The sequence below is a fragment of the Myotis daubentonii genome, chromosome 2 (genome assembly GCF_963259705.1).
Source record: "Myotis daubentonii chromosome 2, mMyoDau2.1, whole genome shotgun sequence".
NCBI classification, from domain to species: Eukaryota; Metazoa; Chordata; class Mammalia; order Chiroptera; family Vespertilionidae; genus Myotis; species Myotis daubentonii.
In genome coordinates this window covers 85,638,414-85,663,350 of record NC_081841.1, presented here as the reverse complement: position 1 = coordinate 85,663,350, position 24,937 = coordinate 85,638,414, and the positions used below count along the sequence as shown (strand labels likewise).

General features: G+C 40.0%; 3 protein-coding genes across 4 annotated transcripts in view; 2 read left to right on the top strand and 1 right to left on the bottom strand.

Annotated features, from left to right (window-relative positions):
- The window catches only part of CEP290 (centrosomal protein 290), a 121,235-nt gene extending 118,424 nt beyond the window's left edge, over positions 1-2,811 (top strand). The window contains exon 53 of the mRNA XM_059683739.1: positions 2,448-2,811. Within this exon, the coding sequence (XP_059539722.1) occupies positions 2,448-2,678 (231 nt within the window). The 3' untranslated portion in view covers positions 2,679-2,811. The remainder of the gene's footprint in view (positions 1-2,447) is intronic.
- On the bottom strand, positions 1,720-17,493 carry RLIG1 (RNA 5'-phosphate and 3'-OH ligase 1). Its single transcript, XM_059683743.1, has 7 exons — positions 17,256-17,493; positions 13,371-13,488; positions 9,269-9,364; positions 8,183-8,299; positions 6,372-6,569; positions 4,971-5,140; positions 1,720-3,627 (listed from the first exon to the last, which is right to left on the bottom strand). The coding sequence occupies exons 1-7, from the start codon at positions 17,343-17,345 to the stop codon at positions 3,439-3,441; spliced, it is 978 nt and encodes a 325-aa protein (XP_059539726.1). The 5' UTR covers positions 17,346-17,493; the 3' UTR covers positions 1,720-3,438.
- A 5,724-nt stretch (positions 17,494-23,217) lies between these two features.
- Positions 23,218-24,937, top strand: part of C2H12orf50 (chromosome 2 C12orf50 homolog) — a 29,093-nt gene continuing 27,373 nt past the window's right edge. Inside the window, exons 1-2 of one of the 2 annotated variants that reach the window (XM_059681037.1) lie at positions 23,218-23,244; positions 23,754-23,874. In XM_059681037.1, the coding sequence (XP_059537020.1) occupies positions 23,233-23,244; positions 23,754-23,874 (133 nt within the window). In that variant the 5' untranslated portion in view covers positions 23,218-23,232. The remainder of the gene's footprint in view (positions 23,245-23,753; positions 23,875-24,937) is intronic. The other variant, XM_059681038.1, reaches the window with a different exon arrangement.

Here is a 24,937-nt window from a genome sequence, read left to right as displayed (position 1 = left end):
CTGGGAGCCCTCAGGCGTTGACTCCCATCACCCTCCAATCGCAGGATCGGCCCCTTGCCCAGGCCTGACGCCTCTGGCCCAGGCATCAGGCCTGGGCAGGGGACCCCCAGACCCTCCGATTGCTGGCTCTGCCCCTTGCCCAGGCCTGATGCCTCGGCCAGAGGCGTAGACCCCCATCACCCTCTGATCGCTTGATCGGCCCCTTGCCCAGGCCTGACGCCTCCGCCAGAGGTGTCAGGCTTGGACAGGGGACCCCCATCTCCCCCCGATCACTGGCTCTGGCCCCCGCCCAGGCCTGAGGCCTCTGGCCCAGGAATCATGCCTGGGCAGGGGACCCCCATCTCCCTCTGATCGCTTGCTCCACACCCCGCCCAAGCCTGACGCCTCTGACCCAGGCTTCAGGCCTAGGCAAGGGGACCATCATATCCCCCCAATCCCCGGCTCCGCCCCCCGCCCAGGCCTGATGCCTCGGCCAGAGGAGTTGACCCTCATCACCCTCCGATCACCAATCACCAGATCGGCCCCTTGACCAGGCCTGAGGCCTCCGGCAGAGGTGTCAGGCCTGGGCAGGGGACCCCCAGCTCCCCGCGGTTGCAGGCTCCGCCCCTGCCCAGGCCTAACGCCTCTGGCTGAGGCGTCCGGCCCGGGCAGCGGGGACCCGCAGCTGCAGCGGCCCTGCGATCGTGGGCTCCGCTTTAGGCCCAGGCAAGGGACCCCTAGCTTCCGGGACTGCCAGCTTCGACCGTGCCCAGCTCCCATCGCTGGCTCCACCCCTACTTCCTGCTGTCACTGGCCAGGGCGGCAAAGGCGCCTGATTCTCCAATCATGGCTGGGCCGCCTTTGCCCTGCCCCCCAGCTCTTAGCTCCCCCCTGGGTTTCCGATCACTGTCAGTGGCAGGGGGCTTCTTCCTGCTTTCCCTTTCGCCTCCCTGCATTGTGCCTACATATGCAAATTAACTGCCATCTTATTGGCAGTTAACTGCCAATCTTAGTTGGCAGTTAATTTGCATATAGCCCTGATTAGCCAATGAAAAGGGTATTGTCGTACGCCAATTACCATTTTTCTCTTTTATTAGTGTAGACTAGAGGCCCGGTGCATGAATTCGTGCACCAGTGTCCCTCAGCCTGGCCTGCGGGATTCGGCCCAAACTGACTCTCCGACATCCCCCAAGGGGTCCTAGATTGCAGGAGGGTGCAGGCCAGGCCAAGGGACCCCACCGATGCACAATCAGAGCCGGGGAGGGACATAGGAGGTTGGCCAGCCAGGGAGGGACCATGGGAGGGCTCCAGGGCATGTCCGGCCCACCTCGGGTCAGTCCTGATGGGCCAGACCCCAGTAGCAATCTAACCAACCGGTTGGAGCATCTGCCCCCTGGTCGTCAGTGCACATCATAGCGACTAGTCGACTGTCTGCCCCCTGGTGGTAAGTGCACATCATAGTGAGTGGTTGAATGGCAATAACATCATTAGCATATTACGCTTTAATTGGTTGAACGGATGACTGGACGACCTGACACTTAGCATGTTAGGCTTGCATTATATAGGGTTTTAGGAAAACAGCTGCTGAAAAGTTTTATGGTCACCATGTTTGAATTTTAAGTATGTATCATAAAAATTCCTGGGACTACATTTTATATTTGACCTTGACATTGCAAAGTCCAGTATATTCAACTGTTAAAAAATATATAAGAGCTACCAAAAAAACTGAGATAAAACAAATAGGATTAAAGAATAAATTTATTTTTTAATTGTCACAAATATAGAGCTCATTTTAATATTTTCGGTCACATTGCGAACAGTGTCTTTTATTTCCTTTTGAAAATCTTTTCAGGAATAGTTCCCCTCCCTTAAAAAAGATATTTGCTATGCTTTATGTCTTTCAAGAATCTGTAACTAGAATAAAAAGAACATGATATGAAAGTTCACTAGTGATTATTGGCTATTCTAAAGCTCAAATTGCCTCTTCACCAGATGCATAGCTCTTAGCCAGGCAAGAAGCCCTAGAATTTCCCTGATCATAAATATATTTATAAGAAATTGACCATTATTCATTACAAATTACATATTTGTAAAGAAAATATAAATGAAGCCTAAGCTAAAGAATATTAACCAAAACAACCTTAATGCTGTGAATAGCCATGTCTTTTTGCTTGCCTCACTGCGTATCTGAGAGTATGCTTTTGGAGAAAGATGAAATCCCCCTCTAATTTAAGAGCTAATAAATTTTAGACAAAGACCAGGACATAACTTACATAACAGGCCATTTGATTTGGCATTTAACAAGTTAGTTACTTATACTGCACAATAAAATCTTATTAACAAAATCTTAATACTTCAGTCTTTATATTTGCTATTCAGGTTACTTTGGTGCTCATGTTTATAATTAAATCTCTTTAAGTATATTATATACTTATTGATGTCTTTTAAAGACAATATATTTCTATTAGGAGGAAATAAAAAAGCTGAAGAAAGAACTGGAAAATGTTGATCCGTCGTTTTTTGAAGAAATCGAAGATCTGAAGTATAACTACAAAGAAGAAGTGAAAAAAAATATTCTTTTAGAAGAGAAGTTAAAAAAACTTTCTGAACAATTTGGAGTTGAATTAACTAGTCCTGTTGCTGCTTCTGAACAGTTTGAAGACGAAGAGGGAAGTCCTGTCAATTTCCCTACTTATTAAGGGCCAGCTATAATTACAGTTTTTATTTAACTATTTACAAGTCTCTGTACTACATGATATCCTTTCCAATACCCTGTACCTTTACCTGAATTTGAAATTTTAGTAAATAAAGTTGTATGAAATTTTTAACACATTAGAAAAGTATATATTTGAAGATTTTTTAAAGTTATGACTATCAAGTAGGCAATGAGCTATAGTGAACTTCTGTACATTCATAATGTTTTAAGTTTTTAAATATGAGAGTAACAATTTTAACTTTTAAAATTGGGGTTTTATATTCTTACCTATTTATATATGTGTCATGGTTCTTAAATTTTATATGTATTTATAACTTGTATATATATATATATAGTAGGTCTGAGCCATATGTCTTGTTAAATGTCAAGCAAGGTTAAATTAAACTCAGCTTAAAGTATTTCATTTTGAAAGTAAATGATCCAAAATTGTTGGTTTCCATGTTGTCTTTAAATTACTACTCAGTTACAGTGGACAGAATCCAACCCTTTGTACAAGCTGGGGAGCTTACTATTACTTACATTTTTAAATCCAGAGGTTAAAATTCATTTGCTGATTCTAAATAAGACTTTGACTAGATATTTCCAACTGGAAAATTCATTTCTTCAAATGCTAGAAGACTTATTTCTCCATTAGTCACTGAACAATAAATAGGAACCTTGAGATATTTTCACCTTTTACACATGGCAGAATATTCAAGATTCAAGATAACACAATAAAGCTAGTTTTTAATTACATTTCCAGTCTACTCATCAAGTATTATATCTTTGAGCCTACGAAATTTCTGATGATCTATTTTTGAAAAATGATTAAATAGACACTTAGTATCAAAAGCATAGTCACGTTTGTTCAAGTTCATGTTAATAATAACAGGTTTTGAATTCATATAAGTATCTGGAATTGGCCAGCATAAACCAAGATGATGGCGATGGACCTAGAAAGAGAAAGGAAGGTATTAGCTTTAACCTGCACTTTCTTCATTACTTAAAAATATTTATTTTGTGTGCCTACCATCTTCCAGGCACTATTTAAGGCTCCACTTTATCTTACCCTTTATGTTTTTCATAGCTGCTTCTCCCCCTGACATATTACATATCTGTTTATTATCTATCTGCCTGATTAAAATGTGAGCTTCATGAAAGCAGACATTGTTCAGCTGGAATTCGTATTTCTAGTACCTGGAAACATGCCAGGAACATAAATGAGGGGCTCCAAAAAACTTAATAATAGAGTCTGTTAATAAGTTCAGAAGCTGACCAACTGTGGGTAGGGAGACAGTCTAACCAAAGGGACTATCATGTGACAAATTGTGTATATTTTCTCTGTAATTATTTAAGTATGGTTAGAACAGATACAATGTGGATATGTTTGGGATATGGGGGTGAAGGCAGTTCCAGAAAGTTGAGTAGGGGCCAGATCATGAAAAATCTTAATGTCATTAAACAGTTTTATGCAGGAAGTAACATTCTCATTAATTTATAAAGAATGAACAGGACAGGAATAACACTGAAAGTTAATGTTTAAGAGGGTGATATAACAACTCAAGTTATGAATCTTGGCTTAAATCCAAATTAACAACTAATTGGTTGGAGAGAAAGATACAGATTCAATAGATCAGAGTCTTTAAGAACTGATAATTGTATGTATGAAGTAATGGAGAGTGGGGTTAAAAATGTATCTTAAGTTTTTGGCTTCAGTGAATTGTTGGAGTCAGGGGGTTGATATTACTAGGTCCAGTTTTGAACATGAATTTTAAGAACCTGTGAGAAATCAAATAATCAAGTCCAGGAGACAGACCCAAAGGGCACAAAGTATAAGATAATTCATTCTGTATATATTAACTGACCCGTGGCACTTTCTAACCAACAAACTCTATAACCAAGTAAGTTTGGGAAATGCTGGATTAAACAGGATTAAATGCTGTCATTAAAGAATGTCTCATGCGTTGGTGGTATAGTGGTGAGCATAGCTGCCTTCCAAGAATGTCAGAGCACTAAAATGCAACATGAATTTCCAAGAAGGGAATATGTTGTATGCAGGGTTTTCCAGACATTTCTATCACTTTAGTTCTGAAGCACATCTAGAACAACCGATGCCCCACAGAACAAGTACACTGGAAAACACTATCATATAAGAATGGTGGCATGTGAGATGAACAAATTAAATTTCTTGAGTGCACCATCAGAATTACTGCAATTGGTAGAAAGCATTTTAGTGCCACTTTTACTTTGAGGAATATAAGAGGACATAATTCCACAAGCTGTTTTCTGCCATTACCTTGATTAAACAGCCATCATTGCAATGCCATACTATTCCTTCAATTTTACCCTCTCTGCAACCTTCAAACCAGGACAACAGATCACTGTGCTTCAAGGTAGGTAGATTTCTTATTTGAAATGCTCCATGTGGTATAAGAAGATGTAATGGATGCTTCTTGCTTCCTAACCCTAAATGATAAAATCGTGCCATTAGCTATACAAAGGTTTCAAGAAGAATGAGAACATTTACCTTTCCAAATAAAAAAGCCTTTTAAAATATCTAAGAATAGATTTACCAACAAGTTTAGTTGGTTTCCTTGCAGAGATATATGCTAAAAGCACTTTCACTCAAAAGTGGCACTATATCCCATTAAATTTAAATTCTACCTTTGTGTACTCTATATCAGGAGTCCACAGACTATGACCTGTGGGCAAAATCTAGCCAGATGCCTGTTTTTTTTTATAAATAATGTTAATGGAACACAACCATACCTATTCATTTAAGTACTATCTATGGCCTGTTTCAGAGGTATGGCCCATAAAACCTAAATCTTTCCTATCTGGCCTTTTATAAAAAAGTCCACCAACCCCTGCTCTAGGCTCTACATCATTTGCCACATTCAACTATTATTCAGTACTTGCCAAACAGCCATGCCAAATGACTTTCTTAGCTTCTTTCTGCCAATCAGTCTGCTTCTGATCTTTATATAGGATTTTGCCATTCAAGTTGCACTGTTCTTGGGTCTGTCTTCATCCATCCCCCTGTCAACAATGTACTCCATAGTGCCCTTGGGACTTTTACTCAACTCATCATTCACTGCCAATTCTTTATTCACTTTATACTCAGCTATTAATTAATGCTACACTAATTACCTAGTCATGAAAAGCATACCATGATTTTCATTCAGCTCAGTTCACCTAAATTTTAAAAGTAATGAAAAGTTACACTTGAGGAATTACCTTTCATACATAGTTTTATAATGTTAATATAGGAAAGAACAAGAGGCTAAACATCAACATTTTGTACTAATAAAACTATTAGGTAAATTTCTCCATGGACATAAAATTAAAATAAATAGCCATTATCCCTAGGCCAGCGGTCGGCAAACTTGTTAGTCAACAGAGCCAAGTATCAACAGTACAACGATTGAAGTTTCTTTTGAGAGCCAAATTTTTTAAACTTAATATAGGTAGGTACATTGTTATTAACTTAATTAGGGTACTCCTAAGGCTTAGGAAGAGCCACACTCAAAGGGCCAAAGAGCCGCATGTGGCTCGCGAGCTGCAGTTTGCCAACCACGGGTCTGGGCTACTTAACTCAAGTTTATTAGTAATGTCTCTCTGTGTGTAAGTTGAACCTCGGTTCTCCTTATAAATGAATTACTATAACTACAACTGAACAGAAAAAGGCTTTACTCACCATATGGGTTTCCATTAATATTCGTTCCTATGAGCTCCAGCGTCTGTTCTAAGAGGTCTGATAGTGGCACCGCAGTTATTTCCAAAAGACCAAAATCATCAGGGTGATGCTTCAGTACCAGGGCTATTTCAAATTCATAATTAACTACAGAGGAATGCCAGCAATACTGCTTGTTGTTTTTCTCCACTGGTACCCACCCTATCATTTAAAGAAAAAAAGTGGGGGTTTTTGGCATTGTCTTTCTCTGCATTGAGACAAGGTAATTTTTTTTGTTGTTGTAAATTTTCCGTATTTTCTGGATATTGTATTACAGAGTCACTTTTAAATTCAGTAGAAATAACAGTTTTACTACTTTTTAAATCAATAATTTTTTAAATTATAAAGTTTCATTTTGATTCTGTTGAGAAATTAACTTGATTATTCACTATAGAGCACTCAGCATTTTTACTAGAAAACTTTTTAATAAGAATTGAGCACCATTTTAAGACACAGAATTAAAATCCTTTTTTTAAAATTAAGTTTTCTCTCTACCTTCTCTCATTTCAGGGAGAACAGACATATGCACTTAACTGTTGTACAATTTATTGTACTGTCTCCATATTTACTGAAAAATGTTTGGTTCACACTTATTGACTGTTACTACTTTTCCCATCCTAACTTCAGTTGCTAGAATAGACTTCCTCATTATACCTGCTATGACATACACCATTGTGGCCATCATATCTGTGGCTGTCGTTACCCAAGGTTACTATAATAACCTATTTCTTGGTATACTAGTCTCCAGGAAACCAACCACCCTCCATTTTTATCTTAGTTCCATTAAAAAAAAAATAAATAAATTTATAATCTTCATGACAAACTTCAAATTCCTTTAGAAGGAATACAAACCTTTTAAGATCTGAGCCCATTCCACATCTCCAGCCTCAAATTTTAAAACTGCCTCAAATGTCATACACTCAAACATTCCAGCCAAAATAAAGTGTTAAATAAAATTTCCAAAAGACTCCAGGGGAGTTTGCCTAAGTAGACCCTCCCCCTTCCTTTCAGCTAACGTTCTGGTTCTTAAGCTTCAGTACAGATGTCACTCCCCTTACTAGTAAACCTCCTCTAGCCACCACACATTGGAATATGAATTCTTCCTCTTTCTCCAACTGTAACCTGTATACCTTTTCCTTTTGATTCTTAAATCATACTGTTATTGATGGATTTCCCCTCATGTCTACAAGATCTTTGAGGATCAGGGTTCTGATCCTCATTTTGTATTACCAGAACCTAAGAGTACTTTGCACCTTACAGATACTCGAGATATGCCTGTTAACCTGAACCTTAATCTGGGGTATCTTTCTACTCAGCACACTTCTGCAAAAATTTTCCCTCCTATAGTAAAACTATTTGTGGGATATTTATTTTCATCTCCCTTAATTAAAATAGTCTTCTAGGACCTTTGCAAAAAATATAGACATTATTATCCCCAATTAAAAAAATAAAGGCTTAATATCTCATTTCAGAAAAGATCAATTATATCATCTATCCTGACAACGTCAGGGCTATTTCCACTCAACACTTCATTTTCACAGACTACAGGTAGTAAACTGTCCATCTTAGGATTCTAATCCTGAGAGGACATTCTCTATATGAAACATCTTTGGTATAACTTACTTAACATAAATTAGACTCAAATTTTGTGCTGAACAGATAAATACTATGAAAAAACAGATTAAAGTTAGATTCCATAATTTCTGATCAAATGGATCTTTTGTTCTTTATACTAGTAAACACAAAACTGCATTTTAGAAGAGATTTCATGATACCAGGAATGTGTCCATTTTCATCAGGCATCGGATTTCCATTTAATTGTTCAATTTCCTTCGCTGGTATCCAGCACTCTGGAACAGGTTTGAAGTCCTCCTCGACATTCCAAAAAAATTCTAAAAGAATCAGATAATCTTATATGTGGCAGTACTTTTAAAAATATAAAATGCCGCAAAATTTGAAGTGGGGATAGCTAATAAACCCCATAATATCAGGTATCATATAATTATTCTCCATTCATTATCATCACAATCTGACTATACTTCTCAGGGTTAGGGTACTAACACTTCTGCTGTACAATTTTGGATACACCACCATTTGCAGATACAGGATAACAGTCTAACTCAGTGGTTCTCAACCTTCCTAATGCCGCGACCCTTTAATACAGTTCCTCATGTTGTGGTGACCCCCAATTTCATTGTTACAAATTGAACATAATTAAAGCAGAGTGATTAATCACAAAAACAATATGTAATTATATATGTGTTTTCTGATGGTCTTAGGCGACCCCTGTGAAAGGGTCGTTCGACCCCCAAAGGGGTCGCAACCCACAGGTTGAGAACCGCTGCTCTAACTAAAGTAACCAATGTTCCTGTATGTGTAGATTTATGATGAATTTTTAATGCACTATGAGTACATATATAGGTAGGTTATAGATATGAGTGAGTAGATATGCAGTGATGGGTACCTATCAACTTATATATTTAGAGGCATTTTAATTTAATAATTAAAAATATTAATAATCCTTTGAGATGTTTTCCTGATTTATAAAATTACATGGTTGTCTCTTAGGCAGACAAAATCAAAATGTATTTCTCATTATAATATATATAGTAATTTGTATGTTTTAATAAAATGGACTTATGATAATGAAGAGTCACAGAAATGTTAGAAAGACATTTAAAAATACTTTTCCAGGAAATTCTTTTACATAGAACAATATTTAATTCTAATTTTCTTTTTCCCCCCAAAGTACTTAAATTGTATATAAGGCTACAATGTATAGAAACAATACAGCAAAAAATAACTCACACATTTCAGCTAATTAAATCATGAAAGGCTGAAGAAAAAAAAGACCTACTAACCTTTTGAGTTCTGTTTTGAATGTAGAAAATTTTTAAACCTTTTTTCAGCTAGTTTGTTAGGTTTTCTATCTAATCGAGCCCACAGATATGGCTGACCTAAATAAATAATAAAAGGAAAAGAAAAATATTAGGAGGAAAACTTACCTTAAAAGAAATTTCAGAATAAAATTTTCAATAAATAGTAGGGTCACCCTCTCCAAGAGAAGCAACCCTAGAAGACAAACTGAAATAAGCAGACCAGACAGACACATCCTACCTAGCGATACCTGATATTGTAAGAAGACTCAAGTTTTGGTTAAAGAATGATGGGAAAGCCCAGCAAGCATGGCTCCATGGTTGGACGGTGACCTATGAACCAGGAGGTCACGGTGGATTCCCAGTCAGGACACATGCCCTGGTAGTGGGCTAGATCCCCAGGGTGTGGCGTGCAAGAAGCGGCTGATCAGTGATTCTCTCTCATCATTGATGTTCCCATCTCTCTCTCCCTCTCCCTTCCTCTCTGAAATCAATAAGAATATATTTAAAAAAAAATGATGGGGATGAGATAAAAAGTAAGTATGTGACCCTTTTATAAGGCCATATTTTATTTTATTATAACTAGCATTTGTGAGAAACTGAAGCTACCTCTATACTAAATAGAGATATGACAGGGAGACTAATGAGTTGCACCGGGTCTCAGTGAGACTCCTAGAGGACTCTGCTACTGAGGCTGCTCAGTTAGCAGGATGATGCTTTTGTGACCAGCAAAACACAGAAATCCCCAGCTGGGACTCTATTTTGGATTCCCTGTTTTAAAGTTGTTCCCTGTACACATCAGGGATTCCTGATTTGAGAGTGTGTCCTGATGGAGCCTGGGGTAGGTGGGTGGGGGTGGGACAACAGTTTTCACCTGACCTCTCCTGACCCTTTGCTGTAAGAAGGTTGGGTTGTGAGGCACATCCTTACTTTTAATTTTTAATACCCTTGCTATATTATGGACCCTCCACCTGTAATAAACTGTGAGCTGTAAGCACTGTCATTACTAAGTTTTCTTTAGCAAACCTTATTCAACTGCTACCATTATACATAATCCCACATAATGATGCACAGTGAAGTTTCTTAATATTAATAGAGAACTTGATTAAAATTATATTGTCATTTCTGGTTGAATGGACCTTTGTTCTTTTTACTAGTAAACACACAAAAAAATTGTTCTTTAAGATCATTACTATAAAAACAAACAAACAGAAAATAACAAGTATTGGTGAGGATGTGGAAAAATCGGAAATGTGCATTGGTAGGAATACAATTGGTGCAATTTCTATGGAAAACAGTATGAAAGTTCCTCAAAAAAATTAAAAATAGAATTATATGATTTAACAATTCCACTTCTGGATATATACACAACAGAACTGGACGCAGGGTCTGAAAGAGGTATTTTTTACACCATGTTCAGAACAGCACTGTTCGTAAGAGCCAAAAGGTGGAAGCTGCCCAAGTGTACATTGATGGATGAGTGGATGGATGTGGTATATACATATAATGGGATACTATCCAGTCTTCAAAAAGGAAATTCTGACATATACTATACAACACAGGTGAACTTCAAGGTGTTATGCTAAGTGAAATAAGTCAGTCACAAAAAAGACAAAAAACTGTACGATTCCAGTATTTGTACTGGAGGTACCCACAGTAGTCAAAATCATACAAAATAGAATGTTGGTTGGCAAGGACTAGAGCGAGAGGAAATGGTGAGATGTTTAATGGGTACAAATTTTCAGTTCTGGAAGATGATAAGAGTTCTGGTGAAAATAGTATCACAAGGCAAACTGTATACTACTGAAGTGTATACTTGAAAATGGTTAAGGTGGTAAAATTTTATGTTATGTGTATTTTACCATAATTAAAAATGAAAAAAAAAATTTCAGAAGGGATTTCCTGATACCAGAAATATAATCAATTTTCATTTAACTGTTCTATCTCTCTTGCTTGAATTGAGAGGTAATTTTACCATCCAAAAGAAATTAAAAAAATTATTTCTCTTTCAATTTGAATTTCTACTTTTTTCCAAGTACATTAAAATAAAATAAATCATAGACATTGTCAATATTAGTGAAAACAATGAATCAGCACTGGGATCAGCTTTAAGGTCAGACAAACCTAGGTTATATTAGCAGTTCATCCATTCATTAATTATATGGTACTAGAGGCCCGATGCATGAAATTCATGCGGGGCAGCGGGAATCCCTCAAACTGGCCTGCACCCTCTCGCAATCCGGGACCCTTTGGGGGATGTCCAACTGCTGGTTTAGGCCCGATCAGTTCTAAACTGGCAGTCAGACATCCCTCTCGCAATCTGGGACCGCTTGCTCCTAACTGCCCGCCTGCTTGCTCCTTACCACTTGGTTCGCAGCTCCTTAGCGCTGCTATGGAGGCAGGAGAGATTCCTGCCACTGCTGCTGCACTTGCCAGCCGTGAGCGGCGCTCCCGCTGTGGGAATGCACTGACCACCGGGGACAGTTCCTGCATTGAGCATCTGCCCCCTGGTGGTCAGTGCGCATCATAGTGACTGGTCATTCTGGCCATTCCACCATAATGGTCGCTGGGCTTTTATATATATACTAGGGGCCCGGTGCACGAAATTCGTGCACTGGGTGTGTGTGGGGGGTGGAGTGTCCCTCAGCCCAGCCTGCCCCCTCTCACATACTGGGAGCCCTCAGGCGTTGACCCCCATCGCCCTCCAATCGCAGGATCGGCCCCTTGCCCAGGCCTGACGCCTCTGACAGAGGCGTCAGGCCTGGGCAGGGGACCCTCATTTCCCCCCATCACTGGTTCTGCCCCCAGCCCCTCCGATTGCTGGCTCTGCCCCTTGCCCAGGCCTGATGCCTTGGCCAGAGGCATAGACCCCCATCACCCTCCGATCGCCTGATCGGCCCCTTGCCCAGGCCTGACGCCTCCGCCAGAGGTGTCAGGCTTGGACAGGGAACCCCCATCTCCCCCCAATTACTGGCTCTGGCCCCCGCCCAGGCCTGAGGCCTCTGGCCCAGGAATCATGCCTGGGCAGGGGACCCCCATCTCTCTCTGATCGCTCGCTCCACCCCCCACCCAAGCCTGACGCCTCTGACCCAGGCTTCAGGACTGGGCAAGGGGACCATCATATCCCCCCAATCCCCGGCTCCACCCCCCGCCCAGGCCTGATGCCTTGGCCAGAGGAGTTGACCCTCATCACCCTCCGATCACCAATCACCAGATCGGCCCCTTGACCAGGCCTGAGGCCTCCGGCAGAGGTGTCAGGCCTGGGCAGGGGACCCCCAGCTCCCCGTGGTTGCAGGCTCTGCCCCTGCCCAGGCCTAACGCCTCTGGCCTAGGTGTCCGGCCCGGGCAGCGGGGACCTGCAGGGGCAGCGGGGGGCGCCGCGATCGCGCAGGCTCCGCCCCTGCCCCTGCAGGACCCCTCTGGCTGAGGCGTCCGGCCCGGGCAGCGGGGACCCACAGCTGCAGCGGCCCCGCGATCATGGGCTTCGCTTTAGGCCCAGGCAAGGGCCCCTTAGCTCCTGGGACTGCCAGCTTCGACCGTGCCCAGCTCCCGTCGCTGGCTCCACCCCTACTTCCTGCTATCACTGGCCAGGGCAGCAAAGGCGCCTGATTCTCCGATCATGGCTGGGGGCCAGGGCAAAGGCGGCCCCAGGGCCGCCTTTGCCCTGGCCCCCAGCTCTTAGCTCCCCCGTGGGTTTCCGATCACTGTCAGTGGCAGGGGGCTTCTTCCTGCTTTCCCTTTCGCCTCCCTGCATTGTGCCTACATATGCAAATTAACCGCCATCTTGTTGGCAGTTAACTGCCAATCTTAGTTGGCAGTTAACTGCCAATCTTAGTTGGCAGTTAATTTGTATATAGCCCTGATTAGCCAATGAAAAGGGTATCGTCGTACGCCAATTACCATTTTTCTCTTTTATTAGTGTAGATAGATTGGATAAATTACTTAAGTTCTCTGAGCCTCAGTTTTCATACCTGTGAAATGGAGAGCTTATTGTATAAATTAGAGATAATATGTATAAAGCAATTATCAAACTGGATGGCCCTTAGTGAGTATTAAGTAATAAATATTTGTAGAAGTTTTATTTTACCTTTGTAAGTAGTAACATAACAACATGTTCCATCCACTTTTTCTGTTGGAATTGCACTGTATATATCTGCATCTAATGCCTTGTGACTTACAGTTTCAGTTGCCAAAACTTTAAATGTCTTAAAAAAGAGAGAGAGAAAACTGGTTTAACAGACAGCATCTACACCCTCATACATACTCTCACCTGGAATGTCCTTATAATTTCACTAGTTCTAAGGAGCAGTCTGTTTATCCTTAAGACAATTTAAAAATATTTTGTCCATGAGGTTCTTAGGAATCATTCCCTCCTTTCTGATATCACAGCAATACCTGTTTTTCTTTTTTTGGTTAATAAAACCAAAGGTTATTTTTTCCAGTGCTTTTTAGAGCAAGTGAAAGGGAGGGAGGAAGGGAAGGGGAGAAAGAGAGAAGCATCAATCCGTTGTCTCCCATACCCATCTGACCCCGGCTGAGATGGAATCTGCAAACCAGGTAAGTGCCCTTGACTGGGAATCGAACCAAAGACCCTTTGGTGTGCAGGCCAACCCTCTAACCAAGGAGTCACGCCAGTCTGGGCAATACCTGGCCTCCCACACAGATTATTAATTGTTCACGTTTCTTTATCCACCATAATGAGCTAGACACCAGGAACTATGTCCTATGCAGGGCTGCATTCTTAGCAAAGGTGTTCAGTATGTTTAATCACTTGACAATTACAGTGGGGCCTTGACTTACAAGTGTCCCGACTAATGAGTTTTTCGAGATACGAGCCATCTCTAGGCCAATTTTTTGCTTTGAGTTGCGAGCTAAAATTCGGGTTACGAGCCAGCTTCAGACACCCCACCGCTAGTTGGCGCAGCAAACATCACAGTGAACGCCACATCAGCCCAGCATCACGTCTCACTCGTTCACAACTGATTTGACATACAAATAATTTGAGTTACGAGCTCCATCACGGAACAAATTAAACTCGTAAGTCAAGGCCCCACTGTATTTGCTAAATACCTCCTGAGGGCTAAGTATTGTTTTTGGCCCTGGGAAATATAGAGGTGAACAAAAAAGTACCTGTCTTTGGTAGAACTTCATTTTAAGGAGGGAGACAACAGTAATAAAATGCAAAACACAATGCTAGGTCTGATTAAGTGCTAAAGAGAAAAACAAACAGGGGACCTTTCAGCATTATTAGGAGTAAACTGCACATTTATGACTTTTCTACTATCAGGAAGACTAGCCAAGAGCATCAAGAATGGAGGAAAAAAACTGTTTCTAGGGTTCCTACCAACTCTTCATGTGTCATTTTTCATTTCTGAGAAAGGTTTATGCCACTGTTTCAGTCTAAATTATTTGATGTAACTTCCATCTTACATAATGTGAAAAAACACTGCACAATGTAAACACTGCATTCATGTGTGACAGACATCAATTTGTTGTTCCACCCATCTATGCTTTCATTGGTTGGTTCTTGTATGTGCATATGTGCTCTGACGGGGGAATCAAACCTGCATCTCTGGTGTAAGACACTCTAACCAACTAAGAAGCTACCTGGCCAGGGCCTGATTCAGTTCTCCTAAGATAAAAGTAAAAGGGGAGTTTATTACTAATTTATGACATAAGTATCAGAGGATGTCGATCTAACCTGTGGTGGCAGAACCGAGGTCTGGCCCAGTCATGTGCATTTATGTCTACATTTATCAAAGATCCTACAGAAGAGATCACTGTGCCGGTGGAGCTCGATTACAAACATCCCTTCCATAATACAGTACCTGCCACCGTAGACATCTCCGAAGGACCAATAGGAGAAAAAGGGGTACACAAAACTCTCCTTCTTTACTGCCATTAAAGACTGTAAGCTAACTAGAAAAACAAGGCATGTGTGGATAAGAACTAAGTCAGTAGAGTGATCCTCTACAATTCTGGGGTAGGGTTAATGTCACAGAGAAGATCTCATTCAAAAAATTAAAAATTCTGGAGGTTATCTCGGTAGAGTACACAGCAAAACTAGAGACAGAATTGTGCCTGGAGTGCTCGCAGGATAAAATATAGACTTTGCTAGAACAGAGACTTCACTTTAGGTGATGAGAGAGTAGACTGACAGGGCCGGATGAACAGGAAGCCTTGAATTATAGTTAAGGATTTGTATACTATGCTGTAATTAATACTGTAAGCAATGCTATAAACTACTCTTAATTGCAGACGGAAGAAGGGGCTCATTTTTCTTGGTGGAGGAAACTCTCACAAACTACACTCCCCGCCCCACCTACCAAGTTGAGAATCACAGCTAGAATGAACCATTATTCAGGATGACAATGTTTCGCATAGATTGGGTTTGTTAGGAGTTAAAGAATAAAAGCTTGACAACCCCTGCTACAGACATTTAGTAGTAACGGTGAGATCTGAACTAGAAAAAAAGCGTAATGATGATCATTCCTGGGGCAAGAACAATTAGGTAGTTCATAATACATAAACAAGTGATGACAGTGGAAAGCAGACTAGAAAGAGAGGTTATACGTAAAAAGCATCAAGGTGAATGGAAAACTGGCACAAAATGACTCCAGGGTTCATTCTTCAATTCAACAGATGTTTATCCAGTGCCCACCATGGGACCGGAAATAACAAGGCAGTGTCGGCCTCAAAGGTCCTTTAGTCTGGAACACAGGAAGGCTGTGAGAATACTGTCAGGGGGCTGGCGGGCGGTCCATGAGCAGGCAGCGCCCAACTGATACCTGGGGGTTCTGCTACCAAGGCTCTGCTATACACGAAGGATGATCCTCATACAGATGAAGCATGGCAGCAACCATCACGGGTAAAAACTGCTGTTTGATATTTTAACCCTGGTGTTCTGGCTTCTGTAATTATTCGCTTGCTAAAATAGTAGAAAAGTTATTTTGATTTTCTGAACTCATATAAGTTATCCCATTTGATTGAATACTCCATTGATTGTGGTTTGAATACCCCAATGATTGTAGTCTTACTGGTCTTTCAAAACACATTCCTCTGCACCTGGAGACCAGGACAGCACAATTACTCTAAATGGCCTCAGTGGCTCCAGATAATGCGTTTTCCTAACTCGGTGGTCCCAAGACCTGAAACTATAATTAATCTTTGTGGATAACTAACTTGCTCAATCCAAGCTTCTGTAACAAACTGCTTTTTGCAAACCAGGTTCCTCATTCCAAACCTAGAGATGTAATCGATACCTTTGTGACATTTGCCTACATAAGTCCGATGTTGCGGCCAAGGGGGCACTGCGAGATTTGGAGCTGCTTCTCCCTCGCAGTCGCCGACTTTATTGATTGATCAACGACGCATTGATTTGATACTGCACCTGGGCGTCACTGGTGGGGGCATTACCGCACAGGTTACTCACCGGATACATTTACTGAAAACGCTCTAGGTGTCAAACTCGGTGCTGAGACAATAGCAAACCTTGATATGGGAACCCCAAAACTGGAATTAAGTAGGTAATTGCTGGGACAAGAGTCTGATCTTTAGTGACCAAACTAGACTGGTTAGACCCGGTAAAATAAAGCAAGTCTTCTAAAAACGCCACGCGGTCACCATCCTCTTGAAAAGAGGTAAGGCTTGCACCGCGGTGATTCTGTAAAACACTGAAGGAGTTTTCCCGAAAGTAGTAACCTGCGAAGGAAGGAGTATGATTAAGATGTGGGGTTCCCACTCACACGCGAGGGCAAGTGTGAATCGCCTGACCAGAAAAACTCCCTTGCAGGGTCCCCCCTTGCAACACACAGAAGGTCCAAAGACCTGGAGCTCGGACCCGACTCCTCCCCAGGGAAACGTGCAGGAAGACGCCAGCCCACAGGGCGGCTCCACTGCGTCCGAGCGCCTCCCGCTCCCGGGCAGAAACGCAGCCGCGCCGCGGGGAGAAGCGCGCCGCCGCCCCCGCTACCTGATGCTCCCTTTTGGTGGAGGGCTCCTCTTTCACCTCCGTCACAAACACGCACGGCATTTTCCGCTGCACGGAGCCCAGGCGCCTCATGGCGGGCACGACGCGCAATGCGAGTGGAAAGCGTGCCTCGGAACAGCGACGGGTCCCCGCGGGGAGAGGCGGCAGCAATCGCGCTCACGCCACACACTCCTCACGCCCAGGCGCAGCGGCGGCGGCCGTGACCACCTACTGAGCGTGGGGCGGGGACGTGCGCCGGAAGCGTACCTGGCCGCGTTGCCTTCTGGGAGTTGTAGTGCTGGAGCCGAGACACCGCCCCCTGCTCTCCCACGTGTTTCTCCCCGGGTTCTTGAAAAAACAAAGATCCGTTTGTGGGATGTGTGTACTTAACTACACAAAGTAACCGACGATATTTATGATAATTAAATAATATCAAGTTTATAAGTAATGAATCGTTTCAATGGCGATTTAACACCGTTCTGATGAAACCTACTTGCCTGTTCTCTTTAATAAGTTCCTGGGGGAAGCACTGTAGAAGACTAGAAATATCCAGAGACATCCCAAAGCCGAACGAAAACTGATTTCCCAGTAAGAACGTTAAAAAAAATGCTATAATTTAAATACCTGGGGCAAAATAAATAATTACCATTTGGATTACCCCTCGATTTGAACCGTAATGTGGTCAGAATTGGTTCTGATGTTCTTTACAGAGTGCAAACCCAAACCACAGGATTACCTGCAAGCAGATTTCAATCTCAATTTTTTGTTATGGGAATTTCGTTTATCTTAATATGAGCTCCAACGGAGTCCAAATGGCTTGAGTCGTTGTAGCCAGTCAACTGCAGAACTAAAAACAGCTTGGACGATTTCTCAAAAGAACAGTGAGGATTGGGGTGGGGGCGTCACCTGATGCCGGCTGCAAGAACTTGGGACCAGAGCCTTCTTAGCATTTTATAGTCAAGAATTAGTGACATTTTTGTTCCTCCAAAGGAATCCTGGAAAACAGCTTCCTTCATAAGTCTCAAGGGGACAACAAATAACCCTCACAACCATCAACTGCCATTTCCCAAACTGCCACAGAATCTTCTAGGTCCGACATTCTATCATTTTTTGAGAAAGGATTATCTTAAAACACATTCCACTTGCTTTTTTAATAATACCAATAAAGCTAACCCATTCCTCAAGAAAGCACTCTTTATTTCCAGTGCTTTTGTTTTGTTAGTGCCTGAGGCAAAGCCTGTTACAGAAAGGGGTGTCAAGTCAGGAAACTACCATAGGACCAATCCAGGCTTGGAAACTGGACTCCTAGTTTGATGGGTGGTAGCTAGCAGTTTTGCCTGATCCTCAGGAGCCTGAAAAGCCATCAGGGATTACTACCTGCCCCCATACTTAAAGTGGTATTACTGGATTACAAACTGAAAAAAAGACTTTCTTCTGTGACTGATGTGCTAGTGTTCTAACATGCACCTATCATGAAAGACACAATTTGAGTCTACCTTGACCAACACAAAATATTCACAGAATTTTGGGGCCTACCCCCAGCTGCAGAGGCAAATTTCTCATCACTTCATTACTAGGAGTAAAAATCCTCATTGATATGGTCATAGCTTTCCCTTGAAGATGAGAATGAATTTAATAATAGGAAAAAAATGAATAAGGAAAAGAAAAAAAAAGAAAGAGAAAAGAAATGTTAAAAAGATAGAGATTAGAGTTCCAGGCATTTTAAAGACTACCAAAATGTACGGATCTATTTGCTGTTCTTTGCAATGACAATTTTTTTTTTTAATTCCACATTTTGGCTTTTGCTGTGTTTAATGGAATATAGTTGTTCACAACAAACTTCAAGAGGTAAAAACATTATTTTAGCCTTTCCCAGGTGTAAAACATATTTTTCACAATGGCTTTAATCAGGGTGTTACATGTAATCATGCAATAATGGTGTTTGGTAACAGTAATTGCAAATAGTCCAATGCAGCTAAAACTTGTTAAGTGGAGAAGGAGTTTATCTGGAGGTAAAGACCACTTAAATATATTTATTAGGGGTGTTTTCCCCAGTAACTTATTTGCCTAAAATGGATACTTTTTTGTAGAGTTAGTAGGGCGAAGTAAAAGGCAAGATATTAGGTTTTTCCATAAATCTTTGCTAATATATTTAAGGGTTCAGCCAAATATTTATTCTCTACTTCATAACTTACTTTGAATACTGCCCAGTTCTTTTTATTATACTCTCTCACTTAAAGTTATAGGCAACCAATTCTCTCCTAAATATTAGTTTCTTGTTTTATTTCCTAGATTTTTAGTCCAAAGTATTTTATTCAACAAGTTCATACTAAGTAGATCTGTTTTACTTAGACAATGGGAATCCATATGTCGATCTATTACATTTCCAAATATGTGCATTTCAATTTAAAACTACATTTTAATCTAGTGTAATCTGTCATTTCTATGGCATCTTCTAAGTCACCTACTCTGAATATTTATGTTCATTTCTGCTAGGTTCTAGCACTTTTAGTAAAGATAATAAGATGAGGAAACACTCAACTGCGGATTGAAATGTCTCATTCTACAATCAAAGAATATCACATGGCTTTCAACACAGTCTCAAAATTTGCAAGTGCTCTGGACCCTTCCTACCTTAGGAAGAAGCGCTTTCTCCTTTTATGATGGCTGAGTAATGAATGGAATATAGCTACAAGATGAATAAGTAATCCCATTTATTTTCAGGTACCTATTAAAATATTGCAATCGGAATGATTTTTTTTCTTCAAAATCAGTGGATAGTAGTGAGTATATATTTTAATAATTCATTATCTTAAAATATAGATAAGATATTTACCTATCTAAAACTTCAGTTTTGTTTTCAAACCATATGTAGAGATAAGGTTTAGGAAAATAGCCATTTACTTTGAAATACTTAATACTTTTGAGTTATACAATTATGAGCTAGTTTATGTTCATATTCAATCAGAACATTGAAAGAAAATATACTATTTTATTTTTACTAGCTGTTTTGGTTAATATACAAGAATTGAGTAAGAGAAATACTGCATGGTATTCAGTAAGGCAAATTAACCTACAGTTATAAGTGAGGTCATTTATGATGACCAAACAATGGATTTGATAACAGTGAGGAAAATTCTGGAAGTTTGAGTTTGTGTGCTTACTAGCAACCACTTTCAACATTTCTGCAAAGCTAGAGAAGGTATCTTCTAATTTAAATTTCTTTAAGAAGTATCTATTGTGTAATATACTGTCAACAGGAGGTCAGTTTTAAAGGACTAATACTGATAGCCTGAAAGACTGTGGAAAAGAAATTATTTTTCCCCTTACACACTGATAGTTCTTATATTTGTATTTCTGCAATTTTTATATTAAAAAACATTGGATTAGCAGCAAGAAAGTTGCAAATGGCAGAAGTTGGGAATGACTGCTATTTCTTTTTTAATTCCACATGCATAAAGGTAAATATACAATTTATAGTACTTCACATGTTAAAGATTTCTAGAATGAAGGCAGATGTGGCAATAATTTGTATTGCTGAATCAAAATTTACTATTTTTATGTAAAATATTTTATGTATTTAAAAGCTGAAGTAAAAAATTATCATGTATTATTGATATATTGAATTTCTCTGAGGAAATCTGTGATAATTTAAAATATTAGTTTAAACTGCCCTTATATACGCCAGTTACATGCCAATGGCTCTTTTCATCTTGATGTGGCACTTTGCCTATATTATGGTTCTTTGAAATATCAAATTTCTAATATGGAAACATAATATGACACATCATAATGTTTTGGTGAATGTGGTTTCAGTCATATAAAAATTCAAATAAATTCAGGTCATTATCAAACTTAGTTTAATAAATCAAATTGATTCCTTATTTGAAATTCATTAACCCAAGTAATGAATTTTCCCCTGTCAAAAATCTAAGTAACAACAAACATTTTATATCATGGAAAAAGGAAAAGAAGTAATATAAACAAATTAGCCAGATATTAATTAGGTTTATAAAGTTAATTGGGGGAAAATATTTAAGAGATTAGGATTAATGGATCACAGTGAAACCAAATAAATGTAGAAACTCAATGTTTGGAGCTTTATGTTCATGCCAGAATGAACCCAATGAAAGGCATGATGTATCTAGTTTAAGGTGTTTTATCTCTGCTAGGAAACCTGAATATAATCAACCTCTTTGACTGTTAGAATTGATTCACTTCTAGTGCCTGTTACATTATGGTTAAAAATCTATAATAATAAAAGGGTAATATGCTAATTAGACCAGACATCTTCCAGATGTCCTTCCTAACGAAGCCAGGGCTGGAGGGAAGCCAGCCTGGGTTCTGGGTGCCTGTGGGTGGCCCAAGGGAAGGCAGCCCAGGTCTTGGGTGCCTGAGGGAAGCCAGTGCCGGCAGCCAGGGGAAGGAAGGCCTACTCTTGCATGAGTTTTCATGCATCGGGCCTCTAGTAATAATATAATTTATGTTCTATATGGGCAGAGAGTTTTGTCTGTTTCACAGTATGTCTCCAAGTACTTAGCACAGTGATTGATGTGATAGTAAGTTCTCAATCAATCAATAAAATGATAGCAACCACAATACAGTATCTCACATAACCTTTAAAACAATCTGTGAGGAAGTCATATTATCCTTTTCACATATGAGGAAACTGAAGCACAAAGAAGATGAATAATGCATTGACCATGATTATCAACAAGTAATGGAGCCAACAGTTCAAATACTGACTTATCTAGCCTCTCTGCACAGTATTGTACTATGAGATCCACAGATCCACTTTTAAAAGGGTGGGAGCCCAGCCCTGATTCCAACACTGTGGCTCAGTGGTTGAGCATCCACCTATGAACCAGGAGGTCACAGTTCAATTTCCTGCCAGGACACATGTCTGGGTTGTGAACTTGATCCCCAGTAGTGGTTGTGCAGGAGGCAGGCAATAAATGATTCCTCTCATCATTGATATTTCTATCTCTCTCTCCCTCTCCTTTTCTCTCTGAAATAAAAAATATATCTATAGTTTTTCTTAAAAAAGGGAGTAGAGAGTGAAGACCAGAGTAAAAGGGTGGTCAAAGATAAGAAACAGTCATGAAATATGTGTCAAAATAGAGAAGAACTTAATGGAATACTTTTATTGTAAGTTATCTATCTCTCTGCCTAAAATAAATTCCTTACAGTTTTTTTTTCACTATGGATCTATGTATAAAAGACAAAGAATAAAAAAATGTATAATAGTCCATTAAAATAATCCACATCTGCTTTTATTAGTATAAAAAAGTATTGGTATGTACATGTATCGGCACAATTGTTTGATCTGTGTAAAACGAGGGCATACAGCATATTTAATGTACCATAATGTAATAATTACTTAAAATTCCATAACAATTTAAAATGTAAGCTCCATTCACTTTCCTTATATAAACACACTTAACAGTATCTTCATAGACTGAGAAAACATTATATGATAAGAAGGTTGAGTAATAGAGGGCATCTCCGTAAGTAGAATATGGCTGGAGAGAATATAAAAACACACACTGGCTTTCTTCATTATGCTGTGATCAAAAGTATCACTGGTCTCATATTTATTCTGAGTGAGCCATACGGATTCAATGATAATAAAAGAATAGTGTTTAATCACCGACTTGTGACATGATGTGTTATTGAATTAGGTTATATTGTCAATCTCTCACTAAAAAATAGACTAATTTGTCAAATTTTAAATTGATGGCCTTATATTTGTAGTATTTTTTAAATTATAATTTGATCTCATATTTTCTTTAATTAATTAGCAGCCTGCTGTTGTTGAACACTAACGCTAATATATTGAATTTTCTACACTGTTTACTTTTTTTTCTTTCAGGGTTCCCAGTGCCGATTCCGACACTGTGAAAAGGCCCTTGGCAGTGACACTGTGTGCTCATTATGGAGAGAGGGAAAATGTCTAAATCCACTTTGCAGATTTAGACACATGGAAATGCAGGTAGAATTACTCAGCATCATTGTTTGTTAAAAAGATTTCCCTTCAATAATATTTATACTCTTATAAAACAATAGAAAATACATATTTTTTCCACTACTTAATTTTAGGCATTTTGCATTTCGCTCAATTTAAAATCATAGAAAAATGGGGTAGTATGTTTTAGGAATATTCATTGCATCTTTTATTTTTTAAATATATTTTTATTGCTCTCAGAGAGGAAGGGAGAGGGAGAGAGATAGAGCATCAATGATGAGAGAGAATCATTAATCGGCTGTGACCAAGAATTGAATCATGACCTCCTGGTTCATAGGTCCACGCTCAACCACTGAGCCATGCCAGTTGGGCCCCATTGCATCTTTTAAAGAGCAGAGCTTAAAAACAATGAAAGCCAGGAAACACACACAGTATCCTATATCAGTAATTGCAATAGTTTTTCTCATATTGTATTGTAGCTTATGGTATTTTTTATGACATCTGATCATTACATTTCTCCACCTCTTTTTGTTTAGCAAAACTGCAGTATTTCATGCTTCTGGGAAACTCAGCCTCTTGGCTGTGTGAAGATCAGTTGTATCTTTTATCACAGCAAACCTCGAAATATCAATGGATTATTTTTGCCACCTAGTAGCAGTGAGTATATGTTTTGAATAACATAAACATATCATACTATCATCTGGTTTTAGAGTAGCAGCAGAGAATAACACATTAAGTAAAGTATGACAATTTGAGTAATGTGGTTTAATAGCCAATGGATGATTTGGGAGGATTCTATCAAGAATCATGAGATGAAGTTAGAATGAGTCATCAAGTAGCTAACACGATAAAGGAAGTGAACAAAGCAAGTTAAACTTTCTGTGACTGTGTATCTAAAGTGGATTTTATTCATCTGAAAAGTGAGATGACTACTGACCCCACTAGGCAGAAGGAAACGGTGTCTCTGCAAGCATCACACAACTGGAGTCAAGCTCCGAGGTCATAGCCTCACCGCTGTCCCTTCGAATGTGTAGGAACCTCTGATAGGTAGGGAGAGCAAGGGCATGCTCTGTTTTGCACACTTCCGCTTCCAGAAGAGCAGCTATACTTGTGGTTCTTCCTAAGACTTCAGTGGTAGAGGAAATGCTGCAAAACCTGTAGCACAATTTAATCCAACCAAATGATACTGAGGTTCTATTATGTGGTGAACCTTGCTCTACTTTCAGGGGATGGGGAAGATTCAGAAGACGCCAGGCCCTAAAACAGTGAATGGCAAGAACCTTGCTAAAGACATTGGGGGTGGCAGGTTTCCCTGATGTTGCTCTCTTGCTGTGACCATGACATTCTCCTGATGGAATAGTTCTAGAAATAAGCCTACAGGGTATCAGTCCTTGTGATGTGAAAATTTGGCTTCAGATAACCCTTGGCAAATGGATAACAAGAAATTAAGTCTCCCTGTTATAGTCTTCTGGAAAATTCTCATAATTTTCATCATACATGTAATAGCTTGACCAGTGTTTCTCTTACTAAACTGTAAACATTACAAGGATGGGGATCATAACTAGTTCCCTTACCAATGCTTTGCACATTATCTTGAGCACAGATGCTCAGTAAAACTGGATATATAGATAGATAGACGGATGGGGGATGAATGGATCACTGCTGAAAGGTAATCTACTGGGATGGTAGTTTTGCATCTACAAAGTGATTGGCCCCATTT